The sequence below is a fragment of the Asterias rubens genome, chromosome 1 (genome assembly GCF_902459465.1).
Source record: "Asterias rubens chromosome 1, eAstRub1.3, whole genome shotgun sequence".
In the NCBI taxonomy this organism is placed as follows: domain Eukaryota; kingdom Metazoa; phylum Echinodermata; class Asteroidea; order Forcipulatida; family Asteriidae; genus Asterias; species Asterias rubens.
This window is the reverse complement of record NC_047062.1, coordinates 18,931,984-18,949,496: the sequence shown is the minus strand read 5'-3', so window position 1 is coordinate 18,949,496 and position 17,513 is coordinate 18,931,984. Positions and strand designations below refer to the sequence as shown.

The following is a 17,513-nucleotide window of genomic DNA, read 5'->3' as shown; positions in this document are numbered from 1 at the left end:
TTACCCCAAACCTAACTAGATAGAAGTTGCACCATGCAGTATTCTACATTCGACACTACAATGTACACATCCGTTTGAGCGCCACAAAAATATATTAAATTATCAAATAATCAAATAATCAATTATTATTTTTCTTCAGGCAAGTTTGAAAGGCTCTATATCAGTCGACTAAAAGTCCATGAGCAATATTATGTTAAAGAAATACTTAGCCTAAACAAATATTGAGATAAATCTTCCATGCACCTCGTTAGAACATATTTTCATTTCAGCTGTTACCATAACATAAATCATGAATGCCCTTTTTACTTGTAACCATTTACACTAAGTTATGACCATGGAGAATCCAATTAAATTCAATCATACGTGTGGTTCTATCACACGAGTCAAAGCGACGTGCCATTCGTTTGATTTGCTTTTCATCACCATCCACAAAATATTAATTAGCACTTTTATAAAACTATCGGCAAAACACGAAAAGTCAGATTTCACAGAAGTCATCCTGATTATTGCACATAAACATAAAAGCAGTGGACACTATTGGTAATTACTCAAAATAATTATTAGCATTACACCTCACTTGGTAAAGAGTAATGTGGAGAGGTTGGCAGTATAAAACATTGTGAGAAACGGCTCCCTCTGAAGTGGAGTAGTTTTCGAGATAGAAGTAATTTTCTACGAATTTGATTTCGAGACTTCAAGTTTAGAACTTGAGGTCTCGAAATCAACCATCTAAATGCACACAACTTCGTGTGACAAGGGTGTTTTCTTCTTTCATTATTATCTCGCAACTGTGATGACCGATTGAGCTCAAATTTTCACAGGTTAGTTATTTTATGCAGATACACCAACTGTGAAGGCTAGTCTTTGACAATTACCAATAGTGTCCACTGCCTTTAAACGAATAAAATGTCTTTATATCAACATGACAATCTCATTCAACTAGCTAAAACATCCACCAGTTTTACAATTGTATGGTTAGATCCATTATGTATATATTTAACATTTAAATAATTAGTCAAACAAAATATATAATTTGTTCAGAGAAAAGGCACCGGTTGATATGAGTTCTGTCTAGACTGGCCACACAAACAATTGATGGTACGTACTATGGGTGCACCCCACTAAACAGGAGAAAACAGAGTGTGAGCTCAGTTTAATTCTTTTGTTGGGGCCCTCAAAATATTCTATATATAAGACAAATTTCACAGCCCCTAAAACAGTTTCAGTGTAAAAAAGAAATGTGCGCAATATTGTGACATGGGGTTGTTGACTTCCAACTTGATGTATTTTGGATGACATTGGGCCCAAAAAAATGGTCCTATATTAGCTGAGAGGTGTAGGGACATTTTCAAAATTTATGCTTGGACGTTTTGAAAAATGACACTGGTGAAGGTGTGTTTTTGCTTGGAGGGGGTAGCTGGAAGGGCCCAGGGACGCCCAATGTTAAACTGAGCAGAGGGGTACAGTTCAAGAGTCAATAAATAATTTTTCCTTTAGTGTAAAAAGTTGTGAGACTTCTAAGTATTTTTCGTGCATTTTTTAATATTAGCATTTTGCACTGTATGCTATGGGAGTTTATTTAGTTGGGTGCACCCTAACAGCTGCGTTGGGTGTCCTCATCACCCGATGGGAAACCAATGTCTTCGTAGAGTTGGGTCAGCAGGCACCAGACTGCCCGTTATTACTGAACACCACTCGTCAAGGTAGCTTTAGGAGGGAAAATCAACAAAACATTTTGAAGTGTGTAAATTATACCATGGTGCATATTATTGTTTGTATGAGACAAAGTTACATTCACATGCCATACGTTATCAAACAAAGACAACAGCCGATGAGAAAAACAAAACTTTAGCCGACGGAAAGAAACAGAAAACGGCAATGATGGAGACAAACATAAGCTGATTAAATACTGGAAACAAGATACTGTTTCAAAGATGTATGATTCATAAACAATAATGAATGTTGACCGTTCTTAAAGATGGAAGTGGTATCTCGTCACCGTTCAATTCTGTCCAATCACAAATAAATGTTGCTCTCATCATTATACCTAAAAATAGAGCCAAAGTTGGCAACGGAAAATGTGCTCAGTTTTCAGACTTAATTGTTGGCTCTGAAATAAGTCCCCATGTACAGGGACGAAGTGTCTACTGCGCCTTGGTCTAGCTAGAGTTATGAATTAGTGCGCTTAAAGGCTCCAGATATGCCTTCCTATTGGGAAAATGCGTGAACATTTATTTATCGAGTACAGGGGTTCATTTACCATGGTATGGGTCTTTATAGATAACTCAAAGTGCCAAAACGAAATTTTGAACCAGACTTTTGAATACAGTAATTATAATGCTGTGTACTTATATAACTTGTCAAAAAATAACGTTTCTGATGTCATCTGGCCGCATGCGTTCAGCCTTTCATGCTGGGAAGAAATGAAGTCAATTGGGGATGATGGTTATGTGGATTGAATGCCATGCATTGAATGTGCACATGATAATGAATAAACGGTGGCCGAAGACATGAGAATTTGGTCAAGTCTTTGCTTAAGGCGTGCCTCACTCATATCAAGCTTTGATTATTCATTTCACTTAGGCCCAGTTGTAATCAAGGAAGACAGATTTTCTACAACTCCTATGGTCGGTTTATTTATTCATAAAGCAATATCTTATTATTTTGTTATTACTACTGATTATTGCCAGCCCCCACTCTTGTCTTAAAGGAAACCAACAACAATTATTGCTCCTCCTTATGCCAGATGCCCATGAAGTGAGTGTGTCAAGAAATCGAGAGCCCTCTTCTGTTTGGATCTCTCCAGGCCGAGAAAAATAATATTAAATGTTCAAGATATTTAGCTGACCATATACATGCCTCTGTAATGCCAATTTTGTTTTATGTGTTGTTAATAGCACCTGGCATGCCCTCCCCCACTCATGGCCAGAGAGTTTGATATGCACACAACTTTAAACCCAATGGTAAAAAGTATTTCTTGCTTTCTTTGCCCAATGTTTTTCTTCTTGCTGTGCTCAGACTTTTCCCATCAGAGTGTTTTCCCATCAGAGTGTTTTCCCATCAGAGTGTTTTCCCATCAGAGTGTTTTCCCATCAGAGTGTTTTCCCATCAGAGTGTTTTCCCATCAGAGTGTTTTCCCATCAGAGTGTTTTCCCATCAGAGTGTTTTCCCATCAGAGTGTTTTCCCATCAGAGTGTTTTCCCATCAGAGTGTTTTCCCATCAGAGTGTTTTCCCATCAGAGTGTTTTCCCATCAGAGTGTTTTCCCATCAGAGTGTTTTCCCATCAGAGTGTTTTCCCATCAGAGTGTTTTCCCATCAGAGTGTTTTCCCACCTCTCCTCCTGCCAAGCCCTCTGGGCTGTAAGCCTATATGCCCCCACTTCAGATGATCCAGATGAAAGGAAGTATTCCAGTATCTTGAATTTGCCTATTTATGACTTCATGGGGGCAATCATGAAATTGAAAAGTTTCATTTTGTCCATGCATGAAAATTGTACATAATAATCAGGATGGATCAATGGTTGGGTGCACTGATGCGGGCAGTGAAGATGTAAAATGGAGGACTTAAAACACACCAAGGTAAAACCCTTTACCATTAAAGTGCATGCGGGCCATCAGCATGCCCCTGACTAAAAACGACTAGGCACTGTAAAGGCGGGTCTTGGTGATTTGCGACTTTTATAAGTCCCGTCAATGCCTAAAATAAAGAAGTGTACAGAATAGTAACACCTAGAAATTAACAATCCTCAAAACAAACAGTTGCTGAGCCATTGTAACTGAAACTGAGGTAGTGGTGACATTTTGGAACCTTAAGTAATCAAATTTAGGCCTATGAGTTTAAAAGGAAAAGAGAGAAATTAACTGTAGTTGGAATAAGCTCATTCCAGTTTGGCAAATATTATCATAAATTACATTCTGTCCATGTTGTATCTCACCATATCTTGAAAATTACGAAGCCAGTCAATTTGATCTTTCAATTTTATATAAAAAAATAGATTAACCAAAAACTTCAGTTCATAAACATTTTAAATCAGACCTTTTTATTAGAATAATAAGCATCTTAAACAGACTCAGTGCTGTCTATTCGCTCCTCCTTTTATTTGTGTTACTTGCCTTCGAATAGTGATCCCATTTTCAAAACGAATTCTCAATCTTAATTTTTGTTCTCTACCCAGCTGTGTTTATCCATGTGTTTTGAATAACTCGGTACTTATAATTCCAAACGTACATACCAAAGACATTAATTGAAAAATAACAAGGAACATTTTTCTAACAAAAGAAGAAAATATTTCACCGACACAAGACAGGAAAGAAATCCAGTAAAATTCTTTGACCGACACACAAGACATGATTCTTAAAACAGGAAAAATTGTGGTCAAACATTGAAAACGAAACCCAAGCCCATTGTCTTGCTCATCATAAGCTAAGAACACATTTTTTTCCAGACGAGGAAATATTAACTTTAAACCCCAAACTCTGACGTCTCATATTTGTATTCCTCCAGCAGAAGGCCAAAGCAGCTATGTCATTTATTTTGAAAAGAAAAAATTTCGCAAGATTTTCCTTTTGTTGTTGTTTTACCTCAGATGCTGAATTAATTTTTTGAACTCAAATTTAAGTATCTTAAAACTTGCACAAGTTGCACTAAAATCCCATTAATATGTCAAATCCCATTTTAAATGTTGATGGATTTTTATTCTCAAATCATAAATAATTGAGCTTGTACTTTGTACTTCAAAACGTCAGTTATTTTCATTCAGTCTTACCTTCAGTTGTGGTTTGGTCTGTTCCAGATTTGGATTTCTGGAGATAAGATTATGAGAAGAAAATAATGTACACTATCATTTCATCAAAACAAATGCTTTTTTTGGATTAGGGTGTATATTATTTTGGATACAATTTAAAACAAAACTCATATTCTCTTCATAGAATTTTATAACCAGGGGCATGAGGAAAAACATTATTTTTAAACATTTGTAACTCCCTGGATGACTCCTGGTCAAGATGTTTTAATGTTTGAAGATTTAAAATAAATAAATAAATAACAAACAAATTACAAAAGAAAACAAACAAAAACTCTTTTTATAATGTTGCTATATACCTTGGGCTTGTTCCCCATGTTCTACAATAACAAACACTGACACTAGTGATACCAAGAAGAAACCAGACTATTCAATTCTTGTTCAATCTTCAATTGTCTTGCTTTTTCGTTTGATGGTGTGTTTGTTTGTTGATTTCCACTCAAGTAAACACCAAGTCATAAATTATTGGCTTTGAAGAAAATTATAAATATTGAGCTGAGATTCATCTAGAAACCTTGTATTGATGACCCTATGTAGTTGCCAGTGGATTATAAATTATTTAAAAAAAAAATAAATAAATAAATAGTATTGGTTTAGTTAGTAAATAATGCAGTTATTGTCAAAATTGTATTTACCAATGCTTTGGAAAAGATAGAATGCGAGTCCTTGCTTGCAGCGATCTTGTTGCGTTTCTTGACTATGGCTTGCTTGACCTACAAAGATGAAGTACGTTAATAGTATGGAGTGTCTTAAAAAGCAAATAATACAAAATGAAATCCCATGCTCCTAAATAAAATTTGGTTTTGAAAAAGACTCTGCTCCGGTCGAAATGTCAGGCTATCAACCATGTTTTGCATTTATACCATAGGTCCTTTGGGTTGGTAAGCAGTTTTCAACAACTAGGCCTAATTATATTATGTATATTTTTCCCAAAATAAAAAATTTCAAAAAATTAGATGTCCAATTTTCTGACTCTTCTTACTTAAAGCAAGAAATCAGCACTTAATGTAAGCAAATTTTACAGGTTATAGCAAGGAAAGTGCAATCCACTCAGTACTCTCCACACTGAGCTATAACACAGAAGTTTGGAGCTTGCCCTTGAAAGGGGGGGGGGGTTGTATATAACAATTTTACCTACCTCGTCATTAAACACCACATGAAACAAGAACATGAGCAGCCCCTGCAACCAAAAAAATGACACAGTATTTATACAAACAACAATTTAGATGTAATTTCATGATCAGAACTTGAACCCACACTCTGCTGATCAGAAACACCAGAGCTCAAAGTCCCCTGCTCTAAACCGCCTGACCAGTTGCCACACTACAACTTGCCAAATACTTTTAAGAAACTTAAAAGTTCATGAAGTGTTTTATGAGGCTTAAGAAAGTGAAAAATTTGGCTGAAACTGTGCCACCAACCTGCGAGGTATTAAAGATGACAAACAGATACAGGAACACCAAGTCAGGGCTGACGATGATGAACAAGCCAAAGAACCATGTCACACCAAGGATTGGGACCATGACGATCACAGCTTTAAATCCAGACCTGTTGGTCAGTCAAAAAAAAAAACAGTGTACAAATATTTCCACATCAATAAATTGCCGTTAATTAGTTTTGCATGGTAAATGGATATTGATGTGGTTTTGTGGAAAATATTGGTTTTTTTGTCAGACCTCCAACATGTTTTTTTTGTCAGAGTTCACCAAAGTGAGTATATCAAAATATTGTGTGATGTCTTTGACAAAGATTGGTAAATGATTTTAAAAAACACATTTAAAAAAAAAATACTATAAAAATTCTACTTGGTGAGAAACAATGCAGCTGTTGGTACTTTAAACTATTTTCTGAAAAGATTCCCTTCAAACATGGTTTTGATAATTTTTGAAAGTATCATTACCATGTGACCAATGAGAAATCTGGCATTTGCTATACAGCTAAAATGGCAGCATGCACAAACTGCCTCAGAGTAAGTAAGCATATTTTACACAAAGCTTTCACATTTAGAGTGGCATTTCTGTGATTCACCTTTTGTTTCTGAAGCTTCAGTTTCTTTACCCTTCTTTCAAAATTATTTGTCCTTCTTAAAAGTTATACTAAACATGACCAAGTTATTCACTACACCCCCCCCCCCCAAAAAAGGGCAATATTTAGCATTTATTGTGTTAAATCTCATAGTGTAGGCCTAATAGGTCCAATGCTTACTTGAGCTTGTCCATTTCTGACTTGTCTTTGTTGACTTTGACTGTCAGAAATACATGCATCACCATGAAAAGCACCACCAAGTTGATCTGATGAAAGAAAGAAAACCCATTATTTTAAAAAGTAATTTTCAGTCCAACACACTACCTTGCACTCAAGCTTTTTATGGAAAAGCCCACCGTACTCACAAACTGTGCGTTTTACCTGCCCCCAGGACTTTTACAATACCATGAAACCAGCCTGAAATCTCAGTGAAGTGCAGGTTTTGGCTGAAATTCAAGGCATTATTGGATCTCTTTCACGTTGCTCTTAAGGATTTTTCCCCTTTTTTTAGGGCGCCCTTCGAGAGGCAGCAACATGGCATGTTGTGCTCAGTGAACTTTTACAGTTTTAGCTGTTTTTCTCCTTTTTTGATACTGATGTTTGCATCCATTTTATCAAAATGTTCACTTTGTGTTTTCTATTGTAATGCTTTTTAATAATTATTGTAATATTTTTAATGATTGTAAATTATGTCGCAATTCAGTTGTATGCTACAATGGCATTTTTAAATAAATAAACCATTCTAAACCATTCTAAATTGCAATTCCCGTAAAACACCTTAAACAAAGAGTCTCCAGACCTTTGACTGGCCTCGTCACCCTGGTTTCAGGGAATGCCTTCTGTCCAAGCCCAAACCTCTTTAAGTGGCCCATAATTCTCTGGAATTTAATTTCCCCCTCCCCCCACTCAATGGTCTCATGGGGGTTATTAAGCTCTACTCAAAATGTAAACATTGGTTTAAATCCACAGTGTGCTAAACAGTACATTGCTGACCTGAAACAAGGTGAAACCAAAGCGCTGACCAATAAACCATTCATCAGGATGACTTCCCCTCATTAAACAGTTAACTATCCCAAGGACACACTGAAAACCTGGCTATACTCCTTGCATTAAACCACACTAGACACACACATGGACACCATGGAGGAAGACCAAAGATAACTTTAGGCTTTTTGGGGAAATACAGCACATTTAAAACAACCTGAAAACAAGGTGAAACACTTAAGGCGGGTTTATAGTTGGTCACAAGATGGTCATACCAAAGAAATCTTGACACAAGATCATAAAAACACAGTTTGTAAGCCTCAGCGATGACTAAAAACTGTGTTTTTTTAGGATCGCGCCTCAAGATTTCCATCACCCGACTGCGCAACCGATTTGAAACCGGCCTTTAGGCTGTGCCCGTTAGATGTGAACTGGGTGAAAACAAGGTGAAAGGGGGAATTCACAATTTCAAGTACAAAAGTAGATTTTCACTAAACTTTTAAGAACCTGACAGTGTAAAGTAACCCACATTTTAAGCAAATTTTTACAAAGAAGTGGAGAATAAAATAAACATATAAAATATAATCAAAAGGAAGCAGGATTTGTTGAAGAAAGGGACCTAAAAACACAAATTTCTATAAAATTACTCACCACAAGTATGAGATAAGCAGGTCCAATAAACGCAATCAATGTGCCAACTCCATGCTCCAGTGAAATCCAGCACCTACATGAAAAGTTAAGTATTATATCATGAGAAACAATTTATTTTGTATGATTTTTTTTAGCGGGAGGGGGACAATATCAGAAACATAATTTGATGAACAACACAATACAAAATTAAAGACACTGGACATTATTGTCTTCTGGTGTATCTCAACATATGCATAAAAGTAAAATAACAAATCTGTGAAAATTTGAGCTAAATTGGTCGTCGAAGTTGCGAGATAATAATGAAAGAAAAAAGCACCCTTGTCACACAAAGTTGTGTGCTTTTAGATGGATGATTTCGAGACCTCAAGTTCTAAATCCGAGTTCTCGAAATCAAACTCGTAGAAAGTTACTTCTTTCTAGAAAATTATGTCACTGCAGAGGGAGCCGTTTTCTCACAATGTTTTCTCAACCTCTCCCCATTACTCGTTACCAAGTAAGGTTTTATGCTAGTAATTATTTTGAGTAATTACCAATAGTGTCTTTGATTAAGTCATTGCAACAGCAATACCTCAATTAATTATGAGTAAAACTGGTTATATCAACCAACACAGAGTCATACTTTCAAATTTTAGTAATTTGATGATTCATAAAGGAAATTGAAGTGACAACATGAGATATTTTAAAATTTAAGACGAGTTCAAATATTAAGTGACTGCTTCACACATAATTAGGTTCATGTATGAAGGGTACTAACTTGAAGGAGACAGTCCAAATGTTTGAGATAAACCAATCAGTTTTGTATCCAAAAAAACTGACACCTGAATTACAGATGATGTTTTAACAATAATAATAATAATCACAATCGTGGCTTCTTATATAGCGCACATGTCCGTCACTCAGAGACGCTCCTGGCGCTGTAACTTACAGTATTTCCTGCAAGATATAGGACTACGTTTGAATTATGAGACCTAATTCTGATAGCACCATGTAATGCTTTACAAGGTGCTGTGGCGCAATTTTCTGTCGATCGGACCAGGAACACCGGGACGTACCCCTTCTCTTTTCGATCAGTGCACTGGGTTCTTTTACATGCGATACAAAACACATGGGACCAACGGCTTAACGTCGCATCCGAAGGATGAAGCAATGGTTAAGTGTCTTGCTTAAGGACACAAGTGTCAAGGCTGGGGATGCGAACCCACACTCTTCTGATCAGAAACACCAGAGTTAAGTTACAGTCATTCTACTTACACACCACTGGCGTTTTTGTAGTTTGTGTGGGACACACCCACACTGATGGCCACAATAATGGCTGGGAAACCTGTGAAAAGAAAACACAGCTATAAATGGGTTTGGAGGCATTGATGGTAAGGTATCAATGTATTTATAGTCAGCTTGAAGTAACTCCATGCATATTTTTATATCCTGTCTTTGCTGTGTAAACTTTTTTTTTTGAGAACTTGCCTTGTTAGTTATTCTGTATCACAGAAAAGATGTTAGAATCCAAAGAGAATAAGAACAATGCAGAGGAACTGCATGCAGTCAATATAATTAGTTTTATAAGCCTACACTGGAATTCTTATGCTAAAGACTCCAGCATAATACACTATGCATTTGAATGGTTTTACACAATGGTTTTAGTGTGCCGTCATGGCTGTGTAATTATTATGTGTTACCAACAAGTATGAACAGCTGATTATGTCAAAACACTTTTTGTCTTAGGAAAGGATTATATACAACCCTCCAAAACCACTGTCTGCAGTTAATGGATACAGTTGTCATGATTTCATACAGATAAGCACAATGGCCTAAAGGGGTAAACAAATAACTGGCTACTACTACTTTTAAACTTTGTATTTAAAGTCATCAAGGAGTCACCTACCCCATCCAAATACATAGAAGTAGACCATATCAATGTTGCCCTTGAGTGCACGACGGACTTTCATGTAGAGTTGCACTCCTTGGATCAACATCCAACAGAACGTGGACAGAAAGAAGTAGTGAAGCATCGCAGCAACTGCTGTACACAGTCCCTGTAACACACCCACAAACAAGAAATAAATAAATGCCGTTTGCATGTAAGATTTGAATATTGTCTGGTATGTATAACTCACCACTTATTCGACTATAGAGAACATCTTGGTTGCCAGGTGGTCATTGGGTTGAAAAACCAAACTGATGTCCAATAATTGTAAAGGGAACCGTCGATAAATAATTAGTTATTATCAGTGGCGAACTTTAGGGGGGTGTCAGATGCAAACGTGTCCGCTATGCAATACTGTCCGCCGGGGCTATGCAAAAACTGTCCGGTGGACATGAACATGACTGTACATGTGTTTGCGCGCTTAAGCAAGCGGGAATGCACTCAAGCTACGTATTATGCAGCATGAATATTCACCCATTATGATTGCAGCGAATACCCAACGGCTGAACATTTCCCATGTCATTCATGACATGTACTTAGCTTGTGGAAAATGGCGAATGTGTTCCGTCGACCAAGGGCGTTTATACTGCAAAGCAGTTTCGCATACACGAGGGCATACACAACTCTAATGCAAATTATTCCATATGCAAGAATGTCCTCCGGATAGTATTGCATAGAGGGCATAATTGCATGCGACAGGGGCACAGGGGTCAGATATCCCCTCCCAATTGATGTCCGTGCCCCTCCCCCATTTCAAATCTACACTTGAGATTAACAATTACTAAAGTAAAGTGTTAAATTTCATAAGCTTTTATAAGATTTATTTTTCCATTTACAAAAAAACAATGTATTTATTTGTACACTCATGCCAGGTTAGTTAGTACAACAAAAATTGCTAGAATGCTGTATGATTTGGCAAGCCTCAACAAGGAAATTGAATGATGAATGAGGCAAAATTGCTTCAAAATGAAGGTCTGAAATATTAGGCTGCTTTTCCACCAAAAAATAACCGGAAAACCTATATTATATATTTACATCCACCTGGTTAAGATTTGAAGCTCCCACGATGAACATTATCTGAGCAATCAACAAGGCAGCAGCAGTGTGCTTCAGTATGCTGATACGAGTGCTGTTTAATTGTCTAGAACATAATCAGAAAAAAATCTAAATTATTCAAACTAATAGTACTAACAAATTATAATATGCGATTCTCGCGAGGTTGAACAAAAAGCCTCAACCCAAGTTAACGATACAACCTGGGAAGCGGCAGCCTGGGGATCACCTTAAGTGGGGATGGGACTTTAATAGAGCTGCTTGAGCACAAAAACTAGCTAAGCACAACTAAATTATGCTTACCAGAATAAAGTTACCATCCACAATACCATTTAACATGGACAATCTGAGACTGGCATTCTGGTTATTTTTGCTAAGCAGAAAATGTGTAAGCAAAAAAGATTCTAAGCAGTTTGAAAATGGTTGGGGCTGAAAAAGCTTACCTCAGAACATTCAGAATAATTAGTGTCAGAATGAGACATGTTATGGAAATAGCCAGTCCAACATTCGTCAGTATTTCCAACGCCACTCTATCTACCACGCTTATCTGAAAAAGAAAGAAAAAATTTCACAAACCAAATTTAACCAACAAGTCCACACTTGGGCCTCTCCTCAATCAGTCAGAATATGCCAAGGAATGTTGGAGCAATTGAGACAAAAAAGGGAGGGTGAGGCTCTGTCAAAGCCCCTTAAGGGCCTTGATCTTCTCCCCTTCTTCTGCAACTTGCTTGTTTCAACATCTTTTATTAGGTAAAAACCTTTAAAAAAAATAAAAAAATAAAACTTAAACATTTGTACCGTCACATAGGGTCCAGCAATTTTTTGCACAAAAAGATGTGCTTGGCACGTTTTAAGGGTGCAGCAAGGGTGCTTCGGATGCTATGATTGACATCAATATTTCAAGTCATAAAACGTTAAAGTTTTGTAATTGTGATGCGGTCAAGCTAAATGAGTCGAAACAAGCCAAAAGGGTGAAATTTTCAAAAATAATTTTTGGCTTACAATACAGCTGTAATATAAACACATTTCTTTGAAATAATAAAATCTTACATCTAGTTGTCTGGTGGAAACCAGCACCGCAAAGTTAGTCAGATGGTTGCTGGTGCAGTTAACAGTCTTGTTGTCTTTATCCGTTATTGATGAGACACCAACTGTGCTCCAGCTAATACAGACATCATTCAAAGTAAATCAAATAAGAAAAAAGACACATCTCGTTTATCATAATGCAGAGTGTCCTGCCTTGAGGTCGGTAATCTAACAACATAAATGACCGACTTTATGTTTTACAGAGCCTGCATAATGGAAAATGATATTTTCTTTAAGTGTTTCCCTTCCCTCAAAATATTATTTCATTCCTCACCACAAAATAAAATTTCATTCCACAAAACCACACATCCAATTTTCATTCTTTCAAAGAAATATCTCACTCCCTCAAAATAACGTTTCATCCCCATTAATCAATATATTACTTTGTTTCCTTGAAATGTTTTAACCAGGGAATGTCCAGGGCACTTGTCAGTTTATTTTCTCTCTTAATTTTGCATGATCAATATCTAACCTGCCAGCTTTTACAGATATGAATGCGACATTGCAAAAATGAAGATTGAACAAATTACCTTCCACTGCTGTCTAAGAACGCACACTTTGCTTCTTGTGTAGCATTCAGCTGAAATTTAAAGAACAAAAAAAAATGTTTGTGGGCTATGTTATTAAAAGTGAATAAATTCGAATTTGGCTCAATCATAATGTCTCTGCCATTAAGGGGCTCACAAAATGAATGTATTCATTGAGAGAAAACTAGTCTTAAAAACAAAACCATTTGGGCAAAAATTAGGAAACATAGGTTTTAGCAAACAATAAGTTACCACCTACAGTTAACAAGAGGACCACACTACTTGTTAACGTTAACGGGAGTCCCTCTCTTACTTTCTGCTTAGCAGATTCAATGTTTCCAAACTAAGCAGCTTCATGGCATTGGAACCCTGGGTCATACACAATGGGGGTGACTATGGTGAGGCTGCAAGCTTACCTTGCTAATACTGATGGTGACGGTAATGTCAACTGACAGTGCCGATGGTGATGGGACATTCAAATTGACTCCAACAAGGAAACTTGCCACTTGGTATTCCGTCTTGCTGTATGTCCATTTGAAAAAGAAAATAGATAGGCAGTTGTCAATGTTAAACTTTAAAAGTTCTAAAGATTTCAAATGGTATAAAACTGTGGTACAATAGTTAAAAGAGCCACTATTCAAAATAATAAGCTCAATTGGTAGAGTGCTGGCACGTTAATCTGGAGGTCATTCGTTCGAGTCCGACGCTAGTAAATTTTTCTTTGTCCAACCCCAAAAACCAAAATAATAAACCCTTAAGAAACCACTAATGTACCGCTTTATGGTTCAATAAAAATCAGTTTACAAGACCAAATGTGTATATACATTTGATTAGCACTGAAACTAGTAATTTCAGGGGATCACAAGGGAGTGCACTATTTTTTATAGGGGGCAAATTAAAATTTGAGTTTCTGTTTGCATTTTACTTGAACGCGCCAAACTTTGTCTGTGTGTAAATGGGTAAATGGTTTTTAAAGCGATGAAATGATCACATTCAAGCTTACAAAAATTAAAAAAATTCTCTAGTAAGTTTTAATCTCAAAAGTAAAGATTTCAGCTGGGGGAGGAGGCATGGACATTAATTGAAGGGGGGCATGTGCCACCTCTGCCCCCTAGTTTGCTTCTGATTATATAAAAACAATTTGAGGCATTGCATGGTGAGGTATAAATATATATTTGGTTTGCGATAGCATGATGCGTATATCTACTTGCCAAATAGAACATATCTTGCTGGCATTATCGGTCAAATCTTGCGTGAATTATTGGTAAAAAAAATCAACCCGATTTTTTGGGAATAAAATGGAATTGCCCCCAAAAAATCACTGGAAGAAAAAAACAAATTTGAAGTAGAACTTACTCTCCGATGATATTTTTTGGCAGATGATCTTTGACTCCTTCATAGAAAGTTGATGCGCTTGCTTGTTTGTTAGTTTCTGTAAATCAAGAAGCCAACCGTGTAAAGGAAATACAAAACAGGGTGAAGAAAATTGTGAAAATGGGCATCAAGTGAGATTAGAAAGAAGTGCGTCTAGGCTTTTTTTGGGACCACTCTAAAGGCAGTGGACACTATTGGTAATTATTCAAAATAAATATTAGCATAAAACTTAATTGGTAAAAAGCAATGGAGAGCTGTTGATGAGTATGAAACAGTGTGAGAAACGGCTCCCTCTGAAGTAACGTAGTTTTCGAGAACGAAGTAGTTTCCACTCAAAAATTTGAATTTGATTTTAAGACCTCAGAATTAGATTTTGAGGTCCCAAAATGAAGGATAAAGCACACAACATCTTGTGACAAGGGTGTTTTTTTCTTCCATTATTCTCTCGCAACTTCAGGGACCAATTGAGGTCAACTTTTGTTTATGCATATTTTGAGATACACCAAGTGAAAGACTAGTCTTCGACAATTACCAATCGTGTCCAGTGCCTTTAAACAATTAACACACCCATTTTTTCAATGGTTTCATGTAACTGACAGGGGCTTATAGGGTGTAATTGTGTGGAAAAATATAAATGTGAGAAAGCTTTACTCAGGCAGATAAAAGGAGGCACTTCTGATGCATGCGCTATTTCCTTTCAATATTATTTGTCTATGCCCATTTGAGTCCAAATTTTCACAGGTTTGTTATTTTATGCATATATGTTTGGATACACCAAGTGAGAATACTGGTCTTTGACAGTTACCTTTAAATAGTGAACACCTTTTACTTACGTGAATCCTCGAAAACGCCACTTGGTATCACAACGACGATGTCGTAATCGTTGCAGGAACTATCACATCCTTGCTGAAGCTTCATGACGATGTCAGAGCCAGTCCCAACAGATTCAGACAAGGTGGTATCTATTACAATACACATATTGCTTGCCATTATTCACTTTGTGTGGTGTATACAGAGAACTTCATTTACTTGCTTTCATTTCATTAGTTAGGCCAAATAAAAACAAATACCAGTTGATCGTCCCCTCTCTTATCCCTTTTTCAGGCTGCAACAGCAAAAAGTTGCTTATTATTATTTTGTTATGTATTTTAAATCTTTAAATCATCAGACAGCAAAAACGTCTTGACAAGGAGTATTCCAAGGAAGTAAAAAAAAAAAAGGAAGAAAAAAAAACAACTGCAATGGAATGCATCCCAAACAATTTCAACTTGACTTACCTACATAAGTGTTTTGGATAACTTTTTCACCTTTGGACACTGTATTAATGTAAGCCGACAGCATGCTATCCACAGCAATGGCTAGGTCCACCCCTGACAAAAGCATCTTGTGCTTTTGGAAGAGTGAAAACAAGAAAACAAAAATAAGAAATATAACCAAAATCGTGTACAAAGAGTGAACACTGTTACTTTTCTTAAAGTTTACTTAAAAATAGGTGGAAGACAACACTACTATTATTGAAATTTGATTTGTCAATCCAGTTTGCGGAAACATGTTATACTTATTTCATAAAAACATTACAAAGGAATGAACAGATATGGTTGAATTGCACTAGAACATGTACAGCATAAAAAGATCTTTATATATACACCAACTTTGCTGCGTAGATTTGTTTGTTGAGAACTTGTCTTGCTAATCATTATACTGTAGATATTGATGATATTAAATAACAACAGCAATAGATTTGATCTTTTGACTTTTTGACAGGCACAAAAAAAATTATCTTTTTATTGTACACAGGCCTACCAATTTATTTGTTAGGTGTGGTGATGTCACATTTAAAATTTCTCTGTGAAAGAGAATCATCGGAAAAAATAACATTTTGCACCATTTAAACATGGGGTAGGGAATTTTTCCTAAATTTCATGAGGACTTTATCTTTTGAAAAATGAGTGCATTACAAAACTCAATTTGACATTGACTCCCCTTTTACTTTTAAACAGACAGTGGTACAAGTTTTACAAAACAAGATTTCTTGACTTAAACAAATGGTCCCAGAGGATACTGCAAGCCTTGATAAAACAAAGTTAATTCCCAGTGCATTAGAAAATTAAACTATAAGAGTTAAATACAGTTAAATGTCTTCAAACCTCGCTAGCATACTGCTTGTTGATTGAAAGAACATCGTTGACTATGCCCATGTATTCCTGTAAAAAAAATGTAGCAATGTGATGGTTTGGCAGGACTATGCGCCATTCCGTTGACGGCACAAACAGGTAGGGACTCAAATATTTGTGCTACATCAGAGGTAATTCATTCTGTATCCGAGACCCATTCTCACTGAGCAAATTCTGCATAAAATGTCCCAACATACATCAAGAAATATAACTTTGAGCACATTGACAAAAGAACGTTACAATGTGATGGTTTGGCAGGACTATGCACCATTCCATTGACGGCGCAAACGGATAGGGACTCAAATATTTGTGCTATATATCAGAGGTAATACATACTACATCTCGGCAAAGAGGTTTCGATTTACCTTATAGGAACACGTTGGATCGGTCGAATTGGTCTTTGAAAAGCGTTTGTAACCATTTGTTATAAAATACATATGGTTAGAAAAATGATTTAAATGTAAAATGTAAAATACAATGATCCACACACATTTGCCTCAAAATTGTGTGGTTTTCCTTTTACTTTGGCACGGTCGGCCATTTATAGGAGTACAAAATTTGACTTGCATAAATGGCCGACCGTGTTTGTCGACGAGGTAAAGGGAAAACCACGAGTGGGAAAACCTTGAGTGGTACTTGTGTGGATCATTATCTACTTTTAAAAAATATTTCTACTCATATTCATTTTATAAAAAACGATTACAAACGCTTTTCAAAGACCAACTCGACCGATCGAAGGTAACGTGTTTCTTTAAGACCCTTCCTGTCTATCTTGAGGAGGGACTAGCAAAGGGTATTGGAGAGGATTGGTAAGGATAACAAACATCATTGTTTAATTTTATTCTGAATGCATACTGATTATGAGGTTCATATTAGAACCATTTGTTTCTGTGAAATATTTTCTCTGAATTGA

At 36.4% G+C, this 17,513-nt stretch overlaps 1 protein-coding gene across 1 annotated transcript in view; it reads right to left on the bottom strand.

The window, feature by feature from the left end:
* Positions 1 to 842: 842 nt before the first annotated feature.
* LOC117299189 (adhesion G protein-coupled receptor F4-like) overlaps positions 843 to 17,513 on the bottom strand; it is a 39,565-nt gene continuing 22,894 nt past the window's right edge. Inside the window, exons 17-35 of the mRNA XM_033782652.1 lie at positions 16,574 to 16,630; positions 15,704 to 15,815; positions 15,260 to 15,388; positions 14,409 to 14,484; positions 13,469 to 13,574; positions 13,056 to 13,105; positions 12,490 to 12,601; positions 11,883 to 11,986; positions 11,422 to 11,527; positions 10,345 to 10,495; positions 9,714 to 9,783; positions 8,463 to 8,535; positions 7,008 to 7,093; positions 6,224 to 6,350; positions 5,941 to 5,982; positions 5,438 to 5,515; positions 4,767 to 4,803; positions 3,594 to 3,697; positions 843 to 1,707 (exon numbers count right to left, since the gene is read on the bottom strand). Coding sequence (XP_033638543.1) covers positions 3,630 to 3,697; positions 4,767 to 4,803; positions 5,438 to 5,515; positions 5,941 to 5,982; positions 6,224 to 6,350; positions 7,008 to 7,093; positions 8,463 to 8,535; positions 9,714 to 9,783; positions 10,345 to 10,495; positions 11,422 to 11,527; positions 11,883 to 11,986; positions 12,490 to 12,601; positions 13,056 to 13,105; positions 13,469 to 13,574; positions 14,409 to 14,484; positions 15,260 to 15,388; positions 15,704 to 15,815; positions 16,574 to 16,630 — 1,584 coding nt within the window. The 3' untranslated portion in view covers positions 843 to 1,707; positions 3,594 to 3,629. The remainder of the gene's footprint in view (positions 1,708 to 3,593; positions 3,698 to 4,766; positions 4,804 to 5,437; positions 5,516 to 5,940; positions 5,983 to 6,223; positions 6,351 to 7,007; positions 7,094 to 8,462; positions 8,536 to 9,713; positions 9,784 to 10,344; positions 10,496 to 11,421; positions 11,528 to 11,882; positions 11,987 to 12,489; positions 12,602 to 13,055; positions 13,106 to 13,468; positions 13,575 to 14,408; positions 14,485 to 15,259; positions 15,389 to 15,703; positions 15,816 to 16,573; positions 16,631 to 17,513) is intronic.